Source organism: Mustela putorius, unplaced genomic scaffold, assembly GCF_011764305.1.
Source record: "Mustela putorius furo isolate JIRA1106 unplaced genomic scaffold, ASM1176430v1.1 tig00003875_pilon_pilon_pilon, whole genome shotgun sequence".
NCBI lineage: Eukaryota > Metazoa > Chordata > Mammalia > Carnivora > Mustelidae > Mustela > Mustela putorius.
In genome coordinates, this window is record NW_025422026.1 from 2,315,797 (window position 1) to 2,338,166 (window position 22,370).

Below are 22,370 nucleotides of genomic sequence, written 5' to 3' on the forward strand. Positions count from 1 at the left end.
AGGACCCGGCTTCCAAAGCCCGCTTCCGACAAAGCCAGGAGGCAAGGAGCATCCACGTGCCCATCCTAGCTGCCTTGTGTTGTGCCAGGTCGGAGGGAGGGTTCCAGGCAACACGTGCTGAGTAGAAATGACACGTGTCTCTTCAGGCCCGGGACCCTGAAAGCCTCCTGTCCTGTCGTGTCCCCATTACGGAGCACTGGAGGCGTTACGTCGTGGTGTCGAAGGCACCAGAAAGGACAGCTCTGTGCTCTGTGACCTGCCTGGAAGAGGAGTCTGACATGTATCAGACTTTGTGGGAATGAGAAAAAAACAAAACAAAACCGAACAACACAAAAAAACTAACTTCATTTGGGTTAAAATACTGAGATTTGAGGATTAATTCATCATTCCCTCTCAAATTGCTCTTGGGACCGCTAGAGAATACAGCACGCCCACCTCACCATTTAGAGAAACGTTGAGTTTATATCCCTACATAATTGAAAAAAACACAGTATCTGTATTATTAGTAGCTCCTGTACTATGTAACAGAGTCCTTGAAAACGCGACTTTTAATAGCTTCCTTGTATTTGTCTGAACTACTTCGTGGGTCGGGTGCGATCCTGGGAAAGGTACAGTAAGAAAGCCAAGTTCATTTGCTCTCAGCGAAAGCATAATTTAATGCAGCTTTTCTGAGACGCAAAAGTTAACATATTTATCCCCTTCAATCCAGTAATTCTGTCTCTGGAAACCCACCGTCCGGGACCAGAGACGTAGCAAGAAAACGCAGAGGAAGGTTTTCGTTCTGGCTTGAGTTACAGTATCAGAATTGGTGCTGCTTTAAACATACGGCAGAAACCCATTAGGTACAGAAGCGATAGCCATCGCCTGCTTGGGGGTGTGGCTGGTTTGGGATCAGGGGCTGCAGCTTGGACGTGGGGCGTGGGCGTGAGCTGAGAACTGGCAGATGGGAGGTCCCTGCTCCGGCGCGCTACCTACTCAGTCCCCGCTGGGCGCCTCCAGTGACGGAGGAGGCTGCCCGAGTTTTGCCTCCTTTTCATTCCCCAGGCCGGCCATGATCTGGCTGCAAAGACGCTTCACATGGTCTCTCGGACATCACACGGTGACAGCCCCGCGTTTGGTTACATAAAGTGCAGATGAATCACGAACACGTGGACTGTATTTCCGGTGAAATAAACAGGGACTTCGATTTATGGGAAATGGACCGTGGGCTGCCCCGGGGAGCGCTGGGTTTGGGAAATGGGTTGGATGGCTGACCGGCTCCTCATTGTAGCTCCGACCATCTGCTGTCCCCCACATCGCCGCCTTAGCACCCTAGAAATGACAGCTGTTTCACTCCAGGGGCCTCCAAGAAAGATGAGAAGCCAAACGCGTTTGCCAAAGGGTTCCTGGGGTTTATTTGTTCTGTCCCGAAGCCAGTGGAGGCTGAAAATAAAATGCAAAATGGACCCTCCCTTCCCCTTGGCTTCTGTGTGGGAACTTCTCAGACTTTTTTATCTGTGTCTTCAGCGTCTCCCCTGCCTTGGGGTTGTACATCTCATCATTGCTTGTCCCTTACGTGCTGGGATTCCCTGAGAGTCCCTCCTTTGTCATTTCTCTTTCCGCACTCTCTAGGTTATTTTCAATCTGAGCCGTTGGCTTTGGCTACTTTCTACATGTTGACGCTGGTCAGATGGCTGTCCCGGGCTCCAGGCTCTGTCCTGAGCTCCAGTCCTGGGGTCCATGCACCTAGCGGGCATCCCTCCTCGCTGGACTCCCCGGGGGTCCAAACCGTGTCCAAAGCACACGCTTCCTCTGTTCCCCTTTCCAGCCATTCTCCCCCGCCTTTGTGATTTTAGTCACTGAAGTGCCAACTGCTCATTCGGTTGCCAAGGCCATTATTTAAGTAGTTCAGAAAAGTTGGAGCTCTCTCAGCGGGCCGGCCGCTGGTTTGGATCAGGGGACGCTGAGAGGACTAAGACCCGGTTCTTGCCCTCGACATACTGACAACCCAGTGGGGTGGATGGGTGGGAGGGGAATGATCACAGGACAGCGGGAAGCATAGCATTGGGAGTGCACAGGGGACCTCCCAGAGCATGAGAAAGGGCCACAGATCACATTGGCGGGGTGGGGGTGGGGGGTGCTGGGGGGTTCAGATGCGTTCTAGGGGCACATCAAAGATGAGCCAAGTAAATGGGTGGGGTGGGGGGGAGCGGGGCACAAGTCTGGAGGCAAGAAGTGCGGTTGGGGGAGGGGGTCTGAGGCAGGGGGTCTGGTGAGGCTGTGGGGGGCACAGGGTCAGAGTGTGGAGGTCTTACATCCCTTGCTCGTGGGTTTGGAATTTATCCGACGGTCTGTGCGGGATCTCAGAAAAGTACGAGGTACAGCTACGAAGGTCCGATTTCTGTAGCTATGGGGGAGGACCCGTGCGACGCAGAGGAAGGCCAAGAAGCGGCTCTGGGGGTCCCTGGACGGCAGGAGGACCTGGGAGGCCAGGGAGCGGCAGAGGGAACAGCGAGGTCAGTGTGCTCGAGCGATGTCTGGAATGGATACCGGCAGGATTGAACGAAACGTAGGAACAAGGAGAAGTAGGAGTGGGGAATGGGAGTGGATCCCGGGCTGGGTGACGGGGAGCCAGCAGCGGAGCCGGGACAGCAAGCAGGGGACATCTCAGAAATGGTCTCCTTGAGTTGACAGCGGATCCTGAACGCGTCTGGTTTCGTCTCTGCCCCGTGGTTCCTCGGGCTCAGACAAGCCCCCTTCCCACGCCCCCGACCTTCGGAACCCGCCCACCGATCCACGCTGGGCCCCTCTCGCTGCCAAGGGCAGACTTCGTCCTCCACCGCGCGCCGCTACCCTGTGGCCACCCTGGCCCCTCCCCGCCCGCTCACTCTCCCTTAGAGAGCCCCGAGGTCGGCCCCGCGCCCCTTCGTCTGAGCTTTGACTTCGAGACACCTGGCACCAGGGGGGTCTCAGGCAGGTTTGCAGGGCCGGTGGCCTGGGGCGGGTGGCCTAGGACCGGAGTCAGCTCTCTGGGCACTCTCTACCTCCGCAGGTGACGGTGAATGGCCAGCAGCCTGGAGACAGAGACCAGAGTGGGGAGGGGGCTGCTGGACACGCGAGCAGACAGACGGACGGCCACAGCCCAGGGGCTCACATGGGAGGCCTCCCCTTGCTCCTCAGCAGGGCAGGAGGAACGTCAGCTGCAAATGGGATCCTCACGGAGGACAAGGACAGGAGGGGGAGACGAAGCTGCTGGGACGGCGTTGAGGACGGCGGTCCGGGACCTCGAACTTGACTCTCGGGTCTTCCCTTGAGAACCGAGCTCTGACCTTTGCCGCCAGCTCTCCGTACTCCAAACTGCCTTGGAGAGGAGACCGGGGCGTCAGTGGCCTCTTTCAGGTCAGGTCCCTGCAAGCAGGAGAAGTTCCCCATGGAGAGGTGGGGCTCACACAGTCGCCCTTTGACCCCCTGGCTGGGCCTCCTCCATCAGACTCCCTTCAGTGTGCCCACCCAGCCTCTGCCTCCTCCAGCTCTCCCTAGCGGGGCCCCCGGGGACGCTCTCCACCCGGGACCAGACCCACGTGAGGAGCAGAACCGTTCATCCTCCAAGTGGCGGGCTCATTACCTCTCCCTCCTCCAAGGGCGAGTGATGCCATGACGCCCCGGGCCTTACCATCAGTTTTGCGCTGGTCCTGGGTCCCAAGTCATTCCTGTGCCCGCTCTCCGAGTCTCCCCGTGCGTCCTGTGCTCTTGCATGGGCTGGTGCTGGGGCCGCTGTCCTGCTTTCCTGCTTGCTCCCTGGACCACGACAGATGGCCCGGCCGAACCCCCACGGTCCGCCGGCCAGCCGGAGAGCGGCCACCAGCTCCTGCTGGGAGCTTGTCTGTTCCTCCCCCGCCTTCCTGTCCAAGTGGGAGGAATAAGCGAGCTCTGACGGAGGCGTTCTGCCATGTGGTCCTCACCGCGCCGGTCCGGATTGAGGGAGGTGAGGTGCAGGAAGCGACGGGTACCGTTCTGGCACAGAGGAAATGCTCCGCACGACACGGCCGTCCCCACCATGGTCCCCACCATCCCCATCGTCGGTCACAGCCACGGGTGTGTAACCTCTCCGACATGCACTGTCCAGGCCCAGCCTAGATAGTTCTCCCGTCCTGAGACATGCTATCTGTGCAGCGGACAGCGGTGTCTGTCATCCAGGGGGCTTGAGGCCTAGGGGCCACTGAGCTCTGTCTCTGCGAGGTCAGTCTGGAGTCGGGAGGAGGTTGGAGAAGAGTAAGGTGGGACCCCGGGGGCAGAGCCCAGGAGCAGACGGAGGGACCCTCTGGATGGCCTCCTGAGTGGTGGCTGCCACGGGGAGGCTCCTCGTCCTGCGGGAGAGCAGTAGAGAGGGTTGCTGGAGGGCGGGCACAGGAGTGCCTGCCGCTGGTGCCCGCAGCGCCTGGCTCCGTGCTGGGATCTGCTGGGGAAGTACTGGTCATCTCCAACGGACTTCCAGACGCCAGACCTTCCCTGTGACCTGTGCTTGCTGCTGGTTCCCCTTGGGGACTCACAGAGACGACGTTGTGTGAGCCGTGGGCAAGGGATGATAAATGTGTGTGTGTGTGTGTGTGTGAATACACCATGTGTGTATGTAAGTGTGTCTCCATGTGTGTGTAGACATGTGATGTAACACACACATAAGCAATGCAAGATTTTGCATTAAAACGATAGAAACTTCAAGCATCAAACGAGACTCCATACGCTGAGTCTGCAGAAGAGACTTCCTGATAACTTACAGGCGCAGGACGTGAGAAGAGCCTTCGGGATGTGCTTTCAAAAGCACAAGGCGCACAAAAGGTCGGTAAAAACCCGTTTTGCAGCCCCCCTGTCTCTGCGACCCGGGGGGAGATCGCGTGCTTGAGGAGACTGCGAACGGACCGACCCGGGCACCCTCGGGCTTCTCTCTGGTCTCAGCATCCAGCAGACTGGTCACCGAGTGGGGCCGACATGGGCCTTGGGAGCAAGGAGTGGCCGGAGTGGGTGGCCTTGGGGACCCTCTGGTTCCCGTGATGGTTTGTCTCTGGGCACGTTGTTTTCCCCCCTAGACCGCGGCAGGTCTGTGTGCGGACCAGAGCCGGGCTTCGGGACAGAGGTTTCTGGACGTGCTCGGCTGAATTCGGGGGGCTGCCGAGGCGTGATACGGGAGAGATACCAACCGTCACCCCCCTTCAGAGAGAGCAATGTCACCCTCATCCACTGTCTTATCTAAAGTTCCCTGTGAGACATTTGAGAGCAGGGGACCTGCCCCCCCTGAAAGTTTGCAAACCGCACAGATCAGCGCGTCCCTGAGCCCTGCCAGCTCTGACTTCCGCAGTTCCGTGACTGCGCTCTCGGGCTCGCGGTGGGTTCCACGAATCGCCACCTCCCCAGCTGGGGACCCGGGAGAAGGTCCCCTGTCCCGATGCAGTCACCGACCCATTTCGTTCTTGATCGAGCACCAAACAGGCCCTTTCTCCGTCTTTACAGAACTCCCCTTCCCTGGGTGTGTCGCTCCCATCCTTTCTCAGTTCTGGGGCCCAAGCGAGCCCCCCACTCACCTCTCTGAGGCTCCGTTTCCACATCCGTAAGACAGTAAGACGGGAGGTCTTCAGGGTAAGGTGAGTGAGGGGCCGGACCCTCCCCATCAGCAGGTTGATAATGAAGCAGGTATTGTGGTTTCTGGACTTGCCACAGACGATGGAGAGCATCTCAGGGATTTTCCATGAGATTTGGGCTTATCAGTCTGTGTTTTGCCTTTTCTGAGTGGGCTCAGGAGACCCAATTTGTCCCTAAAATCGATGCCCAAACATCCTAAACGCCATGAATTGGTGTATTATCTGACTCTATCATTCTCCGAGTCCAAAAGTAAATGTTGAAGCCAGCGAACATTTAAAAACGAGTGGGTTGGTTGACCAAGGAAATTGATTCTTTGGTGCATTTAAATACCCAGGGCATAGAGGCATCCAGGTTAATCGTTACACATCAGGCTGAGAAATAGTCTGCTGGCTTCCCCTCGGCCAGCCCCGGCTTCCTTGGGGTCACTGTCATTTAGGCGGTCACGTGTCCCTCCGGGCAGCGGGGCGGCCCCATCTGGGAGGTCATGCCGACCTCCTCGGACAACAGGGCAGGCCACATGCTGCTCAGAGCCCCGGCGGAGGACCAGGAAGCCGAGCAGGGGAGGTCTGTGACATTGGGGCTCCGTTCTTTCTGACACGTGAGAGGGGGTCTGACGGTGGCCACTGGGCACTTAGAGGCATCGGCCGAGGGGAGCTGGAGGGAGGGGTCCGGGGAGCCGGGGACCTGGTTCCCGGGGACACTGGCACTGAACCGTGTCCTAGGGAGCGGAGAGCTGGATGTGGATGGGGCTGCGCCTGGGGACGGTGCCTGTGCCGGAACCCGGTGGGGACAGCCGTGTGTGGTTTGGAGGGAAGGAGCCGGCACGGGCCGCACAGTCCAGCATCCAAGTCGGAGGTGAGAACTAGGCGGGGTGTACAGTCAGGGTCGGGTTCAGGGTGGGTTCTGGGTGCAGCAGGGAGGGGACAGGCCAGTCTGTGGAAGTAGAGGCAGGCTTGGCAGAGCGGCTGACACATGGGAGCTGGAGGCCCAGAGCTCAGGCAGGCCTGGCAGACCTTGCACCCACGGCAGGAGCGCCGCCGGGCCCTCAGGCACGCACGCTGAGCTGCCTCCGCCAGGCTCCCTGGGCAGAACTGGCTCAGGATCGCGTAGGTCCCCCTTCGCAGCTAAGGAAGGAGACCCAGTCCTCTGAAGTGAGCACACCCGGGGGGCCTGCTGAGTCGAGGGGTTTGCACACGTCCCTGTCCCAGGACCCTAGCCCTGCTGCCGGGAGCAGAGGCAGAGGCCGCGCGAGGATGGTGGGCTGGAATGTTGGGGGCTGAGGTCACGTCTCCCCTCAGGTAGTTTAACTAGTGAGAGACGGGGCCTCCCATTCTTTGGGGCAGACCTCATGTGACAGACGAGATTGGGCGCTTTCGGGGTGCTTTGGTCCAAAACCCGACCTTGTGTGACTAGAAGATGCTCCCTCAGTCCCCTCATGGGGTGACTGGGGCCGAGGAGGAGACTTTGTTTATAGGAGGAGGCTACGTGGAAAGAACAGAGAGCACAGAGAGAAGACTCCCCGCATGTGAAACCCCTTCCCCCACATCCTGGCTCGTCCCTTACAATCTGTGATTATACCTGACTTTGTGCTACCTGGCCTCCCTCATGCACCGGACTCGGGCACCTTCTGAGTGGAAGTAGCTGTGTGAGGAAGCCGCGCGGCCTGGGGGCTTCCCGGGGGAGCTGGGCGGGGGCAGACACAGAGTGCGCAGGCGGGGGCCTCAAGCTCGGCCTCAAGCTCGGGGGCGGCCGCAGTGCCCTTGGCTTCTCCTCTGCCGCACACTTTGGAAATGGCGCCTTCTAGGCACCAGCCTCTCGAGCTTTCCACCAGAGCCCTGGGGACACAGAGCGTAGACGACCCGGCTAGCGGGCTGCCTCGGAGGCGTGCGGATCGGCGGATCGGTTGAGGAAATCATTCTGCAAGTTTCTGGAGCCTCGGATCTGTGCCAGGCACTGTCCTGGGCACTCGGGATAAATCAGTGACCGAAACAAAGCCTTCTTTCTTGTGATGAACACAGTCTGTGCCTCTGGGCAGAGCTCTGCTTTCCATGCACTACGGTTTCCTCTATCTGTATCTCCCCTCCCTTTTTTTTTTTTTGCTAAGAAATAAACTTGCTCTTTTTGAGGGGGGAAATGAATTAGGAAATACAAAGTAAAAGAAATAAAAAGTGCTAATCCTCCCACTGGCCGGAAACAGCGTCTGTCCCCATCTTGGCATGGAACTGATAGGTTACTTACAGGAGAAAAAAATGACGTATGGACACGGAGCTTTCCGAATTTTTCTGCACCGAACTCACTTGTAAACCGTCACTTCTGCAGCGGACGGATACTCATTCTGCTAATGCAAAGTGTACTTAGTTGTTCTGATTTACTCCTGCTCTGCTCAGTCTCCTCTGGGTACCTACGAGCTCAGTCCGTTCGGGGTCCCGCGTCCCCCACGGGGGGCTGAGGAGTGCCGGGGTGCTGGGGAGGGTGCAAACCATCTGTGGGCGCCGCTCCGAGCTCTCAGTGTGCGTGGAGCCCACAAGCTGCACCCCCCAGCTGGGCGCCCAGGCCTCCCTCCTCAGCTGGCGTAGGGGCCTCTCCTCCCTCTGCGTGCCCCTGTCCGGAGCTCCCTGGTCACCCAGGCACGGTCAGGCAGTTCTGGGCACCTGCTCTGGGCCCGGGGAACCTTCAGCCACACTCCCTCCGTAGGAGGACGTTTCCACTTGGGCAGGCATTTCAGGCGGGAAGTGTGTTCCTTCTTGTCCTCAGCCCATGCCTCCCCGGTCTCTTGCTGTCATCCAGGAGGGAGTGGAGTGGGGGCTCCTTCTCAGGCCCCAACACGTGGGCCTTGGGCAGATTTTCATCTCCTTTTGGATAAGAAGACAACTGTTCTTTCTTTCTTTTTTTTTTTTTTTTTTGAAGAATTTACTTAATTATTAGAGAGAGCAGGAGTGGAGGGGAAGGCACAGGGAGAAGGGAGCCCAGCGCGGGACTCGGTGTGGGACTTGATCTCCGGTCCCCTGGATCGTGACCTGAGCCCAAGGCAGATGCTCCACCGCCGGAGCCCCCAGGCGCCCCAAAAAGACGGCTGTTCATCCTGGGCTCCACGGGATAAACGTTGTGTTTGAATCTTCCCCGCTTTGTTGGTCGTAGCCAGAGGCAAGGTTTTGGCATCAAGGAAGCAAACAAAATAGAAACAAACCAAGCAGGCCAGTTTCCTGTTGCTGCTGCAGGGCTCACCCCAGGAATGGTGGCTTAAGAAACTACCAAGTCGTTACCTTGCCGTTCTTGAGGTCGGGAACACAGCAGGGTCTCACCCGGCTGAGGTCACGGGGTTGGCAGGGGCTGCGTTTCTTTCTGGAGCCTGGAGGGGAAAACCTGTTTTCTTCCTCCTCCGGCTTCTGGGGGCCGCCTGCGTCCGTGGCTCGCGGCCCCGTCCTCTCTCAGCAAAGCCGGCGGTGGACCTTCTGGTCCACCTTGGACCCCCTCTTCTGCCTCCCTCTCCCACACTTACGGACCCTTGCGGTGACCTGGGGTCCACCTGGATACTCCAGGATCATCCCAATGATCCTAATTATCTTCAAGTTAGCCAATTAGCACATCCATTTCCATCGGCAGCCTTAACTACCTGCTGGAGGACTCAATCATTCCAAGATTCCTGGGGCAGGACGCGGACCTTTTTGCAGGGACCAGGCTTCTGCCTACCCCAGCAACTAAAAACTCCTCTGTCGAAGGCTTACTGCATCTGATCAAAAGCCATGACTTTCAAAATTATAGTCCTCGCTGTTGACTTGACAAAAACCTACTTAGGGGTTCTAAAGACAGTGACTTAACTTAAAACAAAAAAAAAAGCCTATTTAATTAAATCTTTTTCTCTCATCCTCTAGATGATACGAGTGGAAAGCTACCGCTGCTCGCCGAATTGTGAAGGATCATCGTGGGTACGGGGAAGTTTGTAGAAGAAAACACCCCTAATTCTCCTTCTCTGAGTTTAGTCTTCTTCCGTGGATGTAGATCACACCCCGCACTCGGCAACGTGCATCTTTTTTTTCACTCGGCTGTGTAGCGCAGACCTCTTTCTAGCACAATAAACCTTACTCTATCACGTTATTTTAATTTCTGCAAAGCACGCCCTGGTTCGGTAGCCCGGGCTCTCCCTGTGGCTACGGCTGGGTCCTGCTAGACTGGAAGGCCAGGTCCGGCCCCGGGTGTGGACGTCTGAGCTGCTTTCCCGTAGCTCCAGGCCTGGGCGGTTACTTGGTTCTTGGGAGCGAGGTAGGGCCTGCGGGCCCGGGATGGGGATGACGCTCAGGGAGCTGTTCCCACTTCAGGTGCTGATAGTAGAGGTTTTCCTGGCAACCCGAGGCACTGGCCTAAGAAACCCTCACTTAAGAGGTACGTGGACTGTGTGTGTTGGTCAAGGGGCCAAAGTGACCCAGAGGTGTTTTGAGCAAAGGGTTGGTAATTCGCGCACGTTCGACTCTCCAAGGTCCTGAGCGGTGGCAGCATGGACACTGGTCAAGGGGCCGGCCGTGGCCACGCCAGAGACCCAACCCAGGAAGCCCCGGGAGCTCGGGGCAGGTGCCAGGTAACCCCAGAACGGGACCAAGGTCTGTGTCACTTGCTTCCCCAGTGGCCTTTTCTCTATAGACGGAGCCGCCTTTCCTTTCAGTCCGACCCTTTGTGGCCGCGTCCCCCGAACGACCACATTCTTCCCCAGTTTCCAGCTCTGACTCTGTGCTCACTTATTGTATATTCTTTCGGTCTCTTCGGTGGGGAATCCAAGGATTTCTATAACCCAGCAATCAAGTTGGTCACTTAAAATAATAGTACATCTTGTCCAAGTCTAAAAATAAAATCTCTTGGTATGAGAAGGCAAACAGGGAAATCGAGTAGAGTTGGCAGAATGCGTTTTATAGCCCAGCGAACCAGGGCTCGCGCCCACTTTTCTTTTCTGCCTGCTTGTCCCAACATGGGCGGGAGTCAGAGCGCCTTCTGTTTGTCCTGATGAAAGACAGCCTCCACCTTCCCCGGGGCCCAACTGCCCTTCTGGGGACACAGCCTGCATTCACCAGGAGCGGCTCTGCCCGAGCCCTTAGCAGATTTTATGAAAGGCGTTTTCACTTGGATTAAACAGGCGCTGTGTTTGTGTGTGGTGTGTGTGAAGGAGAAAATGAATCACTTCAACTCTGGGCAGGGATTTTAGGTGTTGTGTTTGTCCCTCGCAATTACATAAACACACCAGAACTCATTAAAAAAAAAAAAAAAAAGAAAAAAGTCGGGAGGTGGGCAGCAGAGCCTAGTGCTGGGTATGATCTAAACAGTTGAGCACATTTTCCATACATTCGACCTCAGAGAGGGCTGTGTTCAGTCCGCTCCCAACAGAGCCCGAGTCCAAAGGAAAGTTTGAGGTTTCACATGTCTGTTTGCGGTACAGGAAAAGGCTTGTGATCGGAGGGCTTGATTCAGTGAAATAACATTGCCTTCGTGAGCATTTGCTTCGTAAGAAGGGCAGGGGTTGGAAGCAACCGTTGTGAGACTTTAAAGATTTGCTGGCAGAGGGAAAGGGACTTTTTCCCTCCCTCCCTGCCGGGGAAAACAGTCCTAACGAGGAGCTAGCTACTTCGTAGTTTTAAGTCACACTCAAATATTCCCCGCCCAGAAGCTGCCGGCGATCCCTGGGACTTCTCCATCGGGCTGGGGCTCCGAGGGGCTTTCTGCGGCTCAGCCCCATCCTCAAAGCCCCACGGCATGAGTTTGCAGAAGAGAATCTTCCCTCGGAGGGAGAATGGTAAGTGCTGCTTCTTCTCGGGGGTTCCTGGGGGAGCCGGGGATGGACAGTTTGCCTCTTCTCGGCATCCTCCAGGAGGGCTCTGGAAAATCACGACCTGGGTTCTGCCGTATGTAGAGAGTGTGTGTCTGTGTGTGTGTGTGTGTGCACGCACGTGTGCGTGTGCGTGCCCCTGTGAGGTGCAGCAGGACACATCCCTGTCTGTCTGCATTGTCCTTGTGAGCCAGCTGTGTGCACACTAGGGTGCTTGGCAGAGAGGTGAGCGGTGATGGTGTCCCAGGTCCCCTGAGGGGACGAGAGGGAGCCTGGGCTGGTGCAGCGGGTTTTTATGAGCCCTTGCTTCCTCTGTGAACGTTGCTGGCAGCACTGGAGGGGGGCGGGGGCGCGGCAGACGCATCCCTGTCTAAACGCATAGCTGTCAGGGTCCCCCGCTTGAGCTCTGGTCCCAGCAGGAAACAGAACAGAAGAGGGGGCTGCTCAGCGTCTCTGTCCCCGGGAGAATGGAGCAGGGGACCTCTGAGCCTTGCAGGGCTGGGCACGGGGTGGGGGAGAGGTGAGGCTGGGAGGGGCCGGAGCCCGAGGGCCATCCTTACTGCCTTTCTGCCGGTATGGCCCAGGAGATCTGAGTTCGTTTCTTCAGTGACCTCCTTTTGCTCTGGAAACATAAACAAACAGGCACCAGGGAGAAGGATGTTAACCCTTCTGCCCAAATTTTAAAGTCAACACTGGCGGAACCTCAGCTCTGTTGTAACTTTGGCATAAGAGAGTAAACACATGGTTTTCTTTAACAGGGGGAATGAGACAAGTCAAAGGCACCCTCTGACTGTTCCAGCTGCAGGGAGATACGGAAGATAGGGCGAGAGCCCGGGGGCCCGTTGGGTAGGTTCCTTCAAAGCATCTCTGAAGTTGGAAGGAAGGCAGTGGCATATAGGGACCAAGAACCGAGCTGTGGGGTCCAGCCACCCATCAGAATGTCTCCCTTTGGCCGTAGATCATTTGGATGCATTTACTGGGGAGTCCTCAAGGGTTGGGCTTGACCTGGTATTCAGTAGGTGCTCAGTATTTGGGGAAACCATTTTATTTCTGGGGAGGCCTTGCTACTTCCTGTCCCTGGCTGCGTCTCCATGTCTGGCTGGGTTTCCTGGTAAGACGCTGGGGCAGAGATCTGTGCAGGAAGGTCACTGGAGAGTGTCCCTAGGGACACCACCTGTGTCTCCTTCCCCCAGAAGGAGAAGCTGCACAGGATACAGCTGTGATCCAGCTGATCCCATGGGTTTTGTACACCTACTGTAATGACCCATCGCTGCCTGTGGGCTGACCCAGGTCTGGGGCACAGACTTCGGCAAGGCAGCTGTCCTCGGCAGAGACTAATTCTTGCAAAGAGATTCAGCTGAGACAGCTGCGGGTGGCCCTTCGTCAGCTGTGGGGAGGAATGCCTCGGTCCTGGGTCTGGGGACCAATCTGGGGGACACCCTCCATCCCCTTCCTAGCGATGAGTAAGTCCCTTTTTCTCTGAGTTCAGCTGCGGGATAATTGGAGATTAAAAGCACAAACACCTGTCCAGCTAAGGCCTTACCCTGCCACATGACCTGGGGAAGCCCTTTCCCATCGTGGGGGCTCACTGTCCCCATCTAGACGGTGGACAGCAGGCTGCTGGAGTCCAGCTGACCTCTAGGAAGGCTCTAGTCCTGCCATCTCACAGGTTTTGAACACGTGATGCAGCGGTTGCTTGTAGCCCCGAAGGTCATGTGACGTCCTCCGCAGGCGTTTCCACTCCTCCTGCCGGGAATGGAGCCACCATACCTGGGGGGCCTCCTGAGTGCCCACGGCCCGCGGTCGGCAGGGAAGGGCTCGAAGAGGGAGGCTCGGCATGGAGCTGGGGCATACGGAGTGGGGTCTGTGCCCACGGAAGGAGTCGGAGGGCGTGGCGCACCGCCGTACTTCTTGGATAGTCAAGAGTTGCATGGTGGTGTCTAGGACAATCGTGCGTGCACTGAGTCTGTTGCCCACCGCCATCCTGCCGCCCATTTTCTACCTACTTTTCTTTCTTCTTCTTTGTTTTTAAATTTATTTGACAGAGAGAGAGATCACAAGTAGGCAGAGAGGCAGGCAAAGAGAGAGGAGGAAGCAGGCTCCCCGCTGAGCAGAGAGCATGACGTGGGGTTCGATCCCCCATGGCCTGAGCTGAAGGCAGAGGCTTAACCCACTGAGCCATCCAGGTGCCCCTCTACCTACTTTTCAATCTGCAAAGAATGAAGTCACTTTCTCAAACACTCAGAACTCATTTTCAACCACGTACTTGGGACGTTCTGGGCTGCAGACCCCAGGCTGGTTTCCGGGGATCAAACGGGACTTCTGAGACAGACGATCACCCACACGTAACTGTACGGACAAGGAGGGCTGTGTGTGTTGGGGTGCTCTGATGGAGCACTGACCGGTCTGGTGGGCCAGGGAGGCTCCCCGAGGTGGTGCTCTTTGAGCTGTTTTCTGAAGGGCGTCTGGGAGGCCGGTGGGGGAGGGGCGGAGAAACCAGCTCTAGGTAAAGGGCATGGAGCCTTGTAGGAAAGGCATGAGAGAAGAGAACTGTCCCAGATCTCACCAGCTTACGAGCGACCCCGAGCATTTCTAGGGTACTTCCAGTCGGTTGAGCGTCTGCCTTTGGCTCAGGTCATGATCTCGGAGTCCTGGGATCGAGTCTCACGTCAGGCTCCCCACTCAGTGGGGATCCTGCTTCTCCCTCTGCTGCTCCCCCTGCTTGTGCTCTTGCTCTCTGACAAATAAAGAAATAAAATCTTAAGAAAATAAAAATAATCAGGGTGACTTGTTAGCTCAGGAAATACAAGCTTTTGCTGGAGGGTTGAGGCCTCAAGACGCTTCTCTGCGAGCGTGAGCCCGTCCCCTGTGTCCCCCACACCTGGAGGGCAGCCCCCGGGAGTGTCTCTGTGACACCAGCCTCTCTCCCTCCCGAGCAGCCGCCAGTACCAGACACCAACTCCTCTGACCCTCCCTGCGGCTCTGGGAGGCAAACGCAGTTGTGTCTCTAGGTGAACAGAAATGAGGCCTGGGGACTTTCTCCCAGTGGTCTGTTTCCTTCTAAAGCCCGTGTTGATAGCGTGCTGTAGGGACCGTGGCCGAGCGGCACCGACGGTGACCCTTACATGCGTACAGACTCATTCCACGCGGTGGCGTTGGTTCCTGCAGTCAGCGGGATCCCCACCTATATGGGCTCAGAAACCCACAACTGATTTAAACACTCCCCAAATTATGGCTTCTCTAACTGCTCTCCATTGTATTTCTTCTGAAATATTACAGTTAAAAATCATTCAAACATACAGAAAAGGGGAAAGCGTTGCCATCAGGGAGCATAGCCCACTATTTAAATTCTGCCAGCAACAGTCTCCGCTACTTGTCTTCCCACGTGTCCGTCCATCCTGCCAACCGTCTGTCTGTCCGTGCCTCCTCCTTACTTCTCGGATACGTTTCTGGATGAGTTCTAGGCATTCCCTACCCTTCATGTCTAAACACGCCAGCAAGTGTGTCACCATCTGAGTTCCGTGTTCGCTCACTGTTCTTGTAGGTAGAATGCACAGAGCCTGGAAGGCGCATATCTGAAGGGCGCCGTGCGATTCGTCTTGGGAAAAGCAGACGCAGCTCAGTAAGCCCAGCTCTCGGCACCCTGCGGAGTGCTGCGCCCAGGACGCTCTCCCGAGCCCCTTCTCAGTTGTGTTCGGTTTTTACTAATAATATATTACGTGTCACTAAATTTAAACATGGAGTTTAGTAAGACACAGTACCTGCTTTGTCCTGCCTCTGCGTGGGGCAGATCTCTAGGCCGTAACGGCCCCCGCTGCGTGGGGCTGGCCTCCTGATGAGCTCAAGGGCTGACTTCAGCTGGGGGCTGCCAGGAGGGACCCCCGCACCCCAGCGGCAGGTTGCTCGGGGCTGAAGGGAAGCAAGACACTCTGCTGCTGGAGCAGGGCGTCCCCCAGTGGGCACGACGGCTGGGCTCTGGGTTCTGACGAGGGGTTGGTACGGGTGACCCAGCGGGTGAGCAGCGGCGGCCCCGGACTCCTGGTCCAGTGCTCCGTCAGCGCACACTCCTCCTCCAGCCCCGCAGCGCGCCACGTCCCTCTGTCTCGGTCTGTATTTCATCCCAGCCTGTGCGTCTAGCCCCAGATCCCTCTCTCCCTCTGGCCTCCCTGCCTTTCCCTCTGTTGCTCCTTTTCCCCTCTCCTCCTCTCTTCGCACGGCTGTTGAGCCCGCACTGTTTGGGGGACAGCAAGGGCTACAGAGAGGAGGGGGATGTGGTCCCTAGCACAGAGGAGCTCACGCTTGCTGGAGACGATATGCACAAGCCAGTCCCCGTGGAGGGCTTCGGGACTGCAGGAGGGCAGCTCCTGTTCAGGAGAGCTGGGAGGGGCATCGAGGAGGACTTCCTGGAGGAGGTGACGCTGAGCCAAACCTTGAACACTCTCCAAGGGCTGGCTAGGAGACAGGGGTCTGGGCGTGAGACAGGGCAGCGCGGGGTGCGTGCAGCGAGGTGCAGAGGTGGGAGAGGAAAGCGGGAGCATCTGGGGGAACATCAGGCGCGGGCGAGACCAGCCCGTGACCTTGGGCAGGAATTTTAAATTTTTGCTTCTTGAGTCAGTCATGTCATGACAACAACAAATTAAGAAAAGAGAGTCAGGATTTCTTCATCTTTGCAAATATTGCTTTCTGCTGCAAGGCAGGAAGCAGCGCTCTTGAGATAACTGTGTGGGCTGGGAGAGGAGTGGGGTCCAACCGCCTCGCTCCACGGTGTGGGGGTGGGGTGGGCGGCACCCAGGCTGGTGGGGCCTCTGGCGTCCTGTCAGAGACCCCGAAGACAGGGACTCGACACCCCAGTGTGAGCACGCAGACCCAGGGGTCCTGCCAACGCCCCGCGGAGAGGAAACCCTAGTCCCTCACCCCTGCCCTCGCCCCCGCGTGTCGCTGACTAACACCTGGCCTTCTCGGGGAGCCAGGTGGAGGGGAGGCCAGGCCAACAGTCCTCCTAATCTTGGCCTTGAAAAAGCACCAGGCAGCCCAGACCGCTCCCTCCCGCAGTGGGCGTTTTAACCCTTTCTAAGCCTGTGCTGGGCTGCCTGGTTCGAGATTTCCGTTCCCTGACTCAGCTCGTGCTCAGGGACAAGGGCTGCCGGGACCCTGTGGGCACACAGCCCTGGGCTCGAATCCCGGCTCTGAGCTTTCAGAACGTCACTTTACCACTGCACTTCCTCTGTCTCCCCGGCCAGGCAGGGGAATGGGGACAACCGAGGTCACCCGCCTCATCGTGGAGCCAGCCATCGTGGCCCAGCGTCCGGCCCACGGCGGGTGTGCGCACAGAGGGTGTCCACCAGCCAAGCCTGCAGCCCCACGTGCTTTCTTCTCACGCCATGCCCGTGGACGAAACCACGAGCCTCTGCGTGTCCAGGCCGCGGGGCTGTTGGGGCTCCTAGAAATAAACTCTCTTCCCTTGGAGAGACAGTCCCGCTATTTCTTAATCCTGGTGAGGAGCTAGGATGGAGAGTGTGGCCACGCTTCTTGAGTTTAAAGCTGTGCCCAATCAGATTCATTTGATTAAGAAACTATCTGTAAGAGATCTTCGTAGGCTCTGAAATGCAAACAGATGCGGAAGCTTGTTACAGGGCATTAGTCACTTATTTACTTGTTCAGTCGTGGGCTGATTGTTTGTTGAGCCCTTAGGGGCCCAACGTGTCCTTGAGCTGCAAACCCTGTAGTGAATGAGGCTGGCGATGTCTGTTGGGGGGACAGACCGCTGACACACAGGCACCCAATAGCACCTCCGGGCAGCAGCAGGTTCCCCAAAGAGGGAAAAGCGCAGGTGTACCGGGGAGTGCCCGGGGGCCGGTGCAGGTGGAGTGGACAGGGAAGGCCACATGTAGGGCATCAAGGCAGGAAGGAGCCCACCATGTGCAGATCTGGAAGCAGAGCCTTCCCAGAAGCGAGCACTTTGGACCAGCACGTTAGGGTGATGTGGGCTCGGTGTGTTCGAGAAAGGGAAGATGACCGGGCCTGGGGATATGGTAAGGCTTTGGGATGTGATTTGGAAAAAGTGACGCAAAGTCTTGGGTGAATATGTGGGGCCACCGGCCCGTAGACAGCTTGTTCCTAACGATGCTCGTGCTCCCGCGACGCTGTCAGAGAGGTTTTTTAGGAGGGGGACCAGCCTGCAGAGGAGTCGGCCGGTCCCCAGGGAGCTAGCTGCCTCCGTCTCTCCCTGTGATTGTGCGTCTGGCCAGGGGCGGGAGTCCTGGCGGCAGGGCCTGGTTCTTCAGTGCTGGACCCTGGATTCCTGGGCTTTTGCAAATGAATGGATGATGGTGACAGTTCTGCAAACATGGCGTCTGGGAGGAAGAGATGGGAAGGGGGCATACCCAGAGCGCTGCTCGGGGTGGGAGTCTTGGGGATCCCTGGTCAGTCTCCAGGTGGAGATGCTGAGCAGGAGGCAGGAAAAAAGAGTTCCTGAGTCAGAAGTGAGTCCGCGGCTGGAGGCGTGGGTTTGGGAGCTGTTGGCCCAGGGGCAGCCTGCATGCGGCGGGACCTGATCCTCACGGCATCTCAGTGAGGCTCTGGGACATGGCAAGGGTGCACGCCCGGAGTGGACAAGTGAGAGAAGGGAAGGCTGGTGGGTGCACAATACGTCTCTGCAGAAGTCAGTGACAACTGTCACAGCAAGTAAGACCTCTGGTCCCGTCCTCACGACCTCAAGTCCACACTGTGAAGAATTCCTCAGGGTTTTTAAAGAATGCCAGCTAGGGCTGTGCTTGGACCTCCCAGGAGCCCTGTCAGATTGTTGGATTGCTGTCCCCATTCTGCAGAATGGAACAGTGAGGCTTAGAAAGGGCACGGGACCGGGCTAAGCTCAAGGGAGGGCTGGCGCAGAAGCTGGGGTCCCTCATCTGTTGTGAGGCCAAGTGTGACCCTCTTGATCTGGCTGCTTTTGGACCAGAACAGACAACCCCGTTGCGGTGTTTTAAAAAGAACGCACTTTTCGTTTTGCCTTCTGAATATTTTGATTTGTGATAGCAAACGTGTACTACTCTCACAATTTAAAAAAAGCAAGGGGAGCATCAGAAGAAATTGTGGACATAGAGTTAAGAAAAAAAAATGGATGAAAACATCAGCGCATAAGTAGACCTCTCCGTGTAGTCCTGGAAGATGCCGGCTCTGCGGGGAGACTTGGGAAAGGCCTCCTGGTCCCAGGGCGTGAATCCTGAGCGGACCTGCAGGGGTGTCTGGGCACGTTAAGCCACCATGTGAACACGCTCTGTGCATTACATTTTAGGGTATCGGTTGTCAAACTCTAGCAAGCATCGGAATCGCTTGGTGAAGATTTCTGGGCTCCCTGGGCTGGAAAGAGCAAGGTGCTGTTTTCCCGCTGGAACGTGTGCGTCTTCCCAGACCCTGCAGGCGGTGTGGCTGCATCTGAGGGCTGCGAGGCCCCCAGACGGGGGTTTCAGGTGCTGCGCGCAGCACCTGTGCGCTCTAGGAAGACAAGTTGCTCGTTCCTCGCGCTCTAGTCTCCCCATCTGTGACATGGGTCTAGGGATAGAACCCGTTCCACGGGGGTGAGGACGGGGAAAGTGAAACCGAGTGCTGCTCGGCGGCGAACGCACGGACAGCTGTCTGCCGTTGCCTGCCCGTCCTCACGTCACCGGAACACACGTGTGTCTGCGTGTGCAAGCGTGTGCGTGTTCCAGGACACAGAGGCGATCACGTGGAGGTCAACCTTGGTTTTCATGCTACGGAAAGGTGAAGACACAGGTGGAAGGCGCACGGGTGTGGCGTGCTGGGGGCTGCTTCTCCTGCAGGCCCATCCCTCACGAGCTCTGTGCTCAGAGTCTTTAACCCCGTCCGGCTGATGAACGAGCTAAAGCAGAGACACGACCCAGATCCTGCAGTATGACCTGGGCTACATGCGGCCTGACACCAGCAGAGTGGGCTCTCCCGCCGGCTCTCTGGTCCCTTTCTGCTGGTACGCGGCGAGCTGGCCTATGGGGTGTCGGGTGGCAGTGGGAAGTCTGTCCTTTTTCTGGAGGGGATCCTGCAGGGCACAGATGCAGTGGTTTCCACCTTGAGGTGCAAAGCACCCTGTGTCGGTAAGGATCTGGGCAGGACCTCACCCGTACCTTGGAACGAATTCGCCATCGGCTAGTTAAGCAAGAAAGGTCATCTGGTAGTAGGACAGGCAGGACCGGATGCAGCATGGGTCATGGCGGCCGGAAGTGGGGGGCTTAGGCTCGGTGTAAGAGGGAGGCTGTGGGGTCTGGGAAGGGTGAGGCTGGCCTCCAGAGGCCTGGGGTACTGCATCAGTCCCAGCCTTTCTGCCAGAACGAGCATGACAGCCCCAGGAACTGCTGCCTGGGCCCGGGCCCCAGCTGCACGGTGCCCAGGGAGTGGAGAGAGGCTGCGTGTGTGCACAGAAAAGCTAGCACTGACTGGGGCCTCCACCTCCTGCCCATGAGAAGTTCCTCCTCTGCTGCCCTCCAGACTCAGCCCTGCAATGTGCGACTGTCCCCCGCACCTGCCGACAAAGACAGCTCTGTCTCCAACGTGCCTCCCGGCGACCGTGGGCCTGGCGGCCCCGGCAGCAGCTGAGCCTCGGCAGCCAGCCCCGCTGGAATTCCAAGGGCGTCCCACGGGCTGCACCTACACCCTCATTAAAGCCGCCAGGAAGTCCTGAAATATTTGCTGGGGGGCGCCAGGGCACATTCCACGCTTCGTAAGAGGCCCCCCTCCCGACGTCCCGGCCTGGCACACGCCATCGGCTCACAGAGCCTGTGCTGAGGACACGCGTGGGAGGAGGCCCCTCAGGGGGCTGATGGGCTGAATGCCACCCTTAGACTGAGCTCCGCAAGGGGACACGTGGGGGCAAAGCACCCCGATCACACGGCAGTCATCCCGAGAGCAGAAACAGAAGCGCCTTGTCCCTCTGGGCCGTGGTGCTCCGCTCGCCCTGTGTCCGTCCCGGCCCGGCTCTCTTGCCTGCGTCCCCTGTGGGGCTTTACCGAAGCAGAGTGACAGGCCCCGCCCGCACAGCCTCCCATCCAGGAGGACTAGGGCCCTGCCTGATAATCTGTATTTCTAGGAGCCGGGGCTGATCCCGCTGGCTTGGGCACCAGACTTTGAAAAGCACTGAGCAGCATCCGTTCCCACGCCCGAGAGCCATTTTTTAGCGCAGGGACAGAGATGCGGTGCTGCAGATGGGGAGCGTGGGCTTCGGCGTTGGGTGGGTCCAGTAGGTCCTGGTTGGGTGACCTCAGGGAAGTTGCTGAACTTTGCTGAGCCAGCGATGGGCTGTGACCCCAGGCCACTGGGTCTCCGAGCTCTGCAAATTTTTGGGTGGTGATAGCTTTCACCTGTGATATGGGTATGAAAATATTTGCTCCATCGGTGGCAAGCCTGTGCGAGCTGATGTTTCTGTAGCGCCCCGAGCCGTGCGCCGGGCACAGCGTGCGCCCTGAGTCACACTCGATGCATTCCCACCCTTCCAACCTCCCCTGGCTTGTCCAAGGAAGGCAACGCCAGGAACAAGGATCCTTACTGGGGTTCTGGGTTCCTGGGTTGGACTGGCCTCCTGGGTGTTCTCTCCAGCCCAGCAGATGGTCGACTCTGTTCCAGGGCCGAGCAGCCCAGTGCTGGCAGCTGCCCCATCGGACCGAGGCTTTTCACGTGGAGAAGTCAGATGGCCCAGGCCGGGAGTCTCTGAGCAAAGCCGTGCCAGCCTGGACACGTTTGCCCCAAGTCACCTGTCCAGAGCAGGTGGTCAAGCAGCATCTGACTCAGAGCCTCCCAGCCACCGGGGCCGGGGATCCGACCCAGAGACCGGCCTCCGTGCGAGCGAGGAAATCCGCTTCTCATTGCCGGCCGGCTCGGACCCAGGCCGCGGCCCCAGGCTGGCCCAGACCGATGGTGTCTCGGTCCCTGCTGGGCGCTTGGAGAGGAAAGTAAGGGAGGTGGCCGCTCTGGGGACCGTGTACGGGGAGGTAGGTGGGCCCAGGTGAGTGAATGTCCCTCGGACGGACAGCTGCTCTGCCCGGGAGGCTGGCCTCGCTGACCTGTGTGGGGGCGCGGCTTGGTTGGGGGAGGGGCTTCATGGCCTGTTTGGAAGCTGTGCTGGGGCCTGGGCAGGAACGGAAGCCACAGTGCTTGGCTGGGAGTCGCTGGGGTGAGGGGACATGGCTGCTGTGTCCCCTGCCCTGGCTCGCCATCCACGGGAGTTTGTGGTTCTGGGATGTCGGGCCGTGGGACCTCCTGCTCGGTGCAGGGTCTGTGCGGCACGGAGCAGAAGGGAGAGGCCGGAGAGAGGTGGAGGCCCCGGGGTAGGCTTTCCAGCTGCCGCCAGGCTCCTCCTCCCTGACGTGCGCCGGGAGCACAGACATCTTTGACCTTGACCCTCTCTGGGACCTTGACTGGCTGTCAGTCTCTCCACTGTCGTGGTCGGGGTCCCACCGCCAGTTCCCCGGGAGGTGGTCCTCCCTGATGAACGCGCTTGCGTCTTTGTGGGTGGAGGAAATCTCCTCTCTGCGGACGCGGGGAGCATCTACCCTTCCTTCTCCTCACAAACGAATCCCCTCCTATAAGCGGACCCCCCTCCCCAACGCCCTTCCCCGAGCACAGCAGCTCTGTCCCAGGAGCCCAGCCCCGAGGCAGCCGGGGGAGCCGCTATCTGTGGCTCTGCTTCCCTTTCCTCTGGGCCCCTGGGGAAGGACCGGAGTGTTCCTGGCTTGCCTGCTCCTCCGTTCTCTGTTGGTGTCTTGCTGTAAGTGGCTCAGCAGGTACGACCCCAGTAGAGGCGCCCCTTTCCTCCAGGCCAGGTGAGGACAGAAGCTATCAGGCCAGGCCAGGTGCCTCCACGGAAGCCCTGCTGTTGGTTTGTTCAGTCCCGGTGATGCTCCCGAGTCGCACCCAACCCCCCAGCCCGTCCCTGTGCGTCTTC

General features: G+C 58.2%; 1 protein-coding gene and 1 long non-coding RNA gene across 5 annotated transcripts in view; both read left to right on the forward strand.

Moving 5' to 3' along the window:
- The first annotated feature begins 4,351 nt into the window (after nt 1–4,351).
- LOC101680912 lies at nt 4,352–9,708 on the forward strand. The gene is made up of 2 exons (XR_001181331.2): nt 4,352–4,815; nt 9,486–9,708. It is a non-coding gene; the product is annotated as an uncharacterized LOC101680912 (long non-coding RNA).
- Nucleotides 9,709–10,947: 1,239 nt separating this feature from the next.
- The window catches only part of IL16 (interleukin 16), a 99,549-nt gene continuing 88,126 nt past the window's right edge, over nt 10,948–22,370 (forward strand). Inside the window, exon 1 of one of the 4 annotated variants that reach the window (XR_006602694.1) lies at nt 10,948–11,389. Coding sequence is in view for 1 of the 4 variants with exons in the window: in XM_004763640.3 (XP_004763697.2) it covers nt 11,350–11,389 (40 nt within the window). In the remaining 3 variants the exon portion in view is untranslated. Of the gene's footprint in view, nt 11,390–21,231; nt 21,432–22,370 lie in introns of those variants that run through there. The other 3 variants (XM_004763640.3, XM_004763644.3, XM_004763642.3) reach the window with 3 other exon arrangements.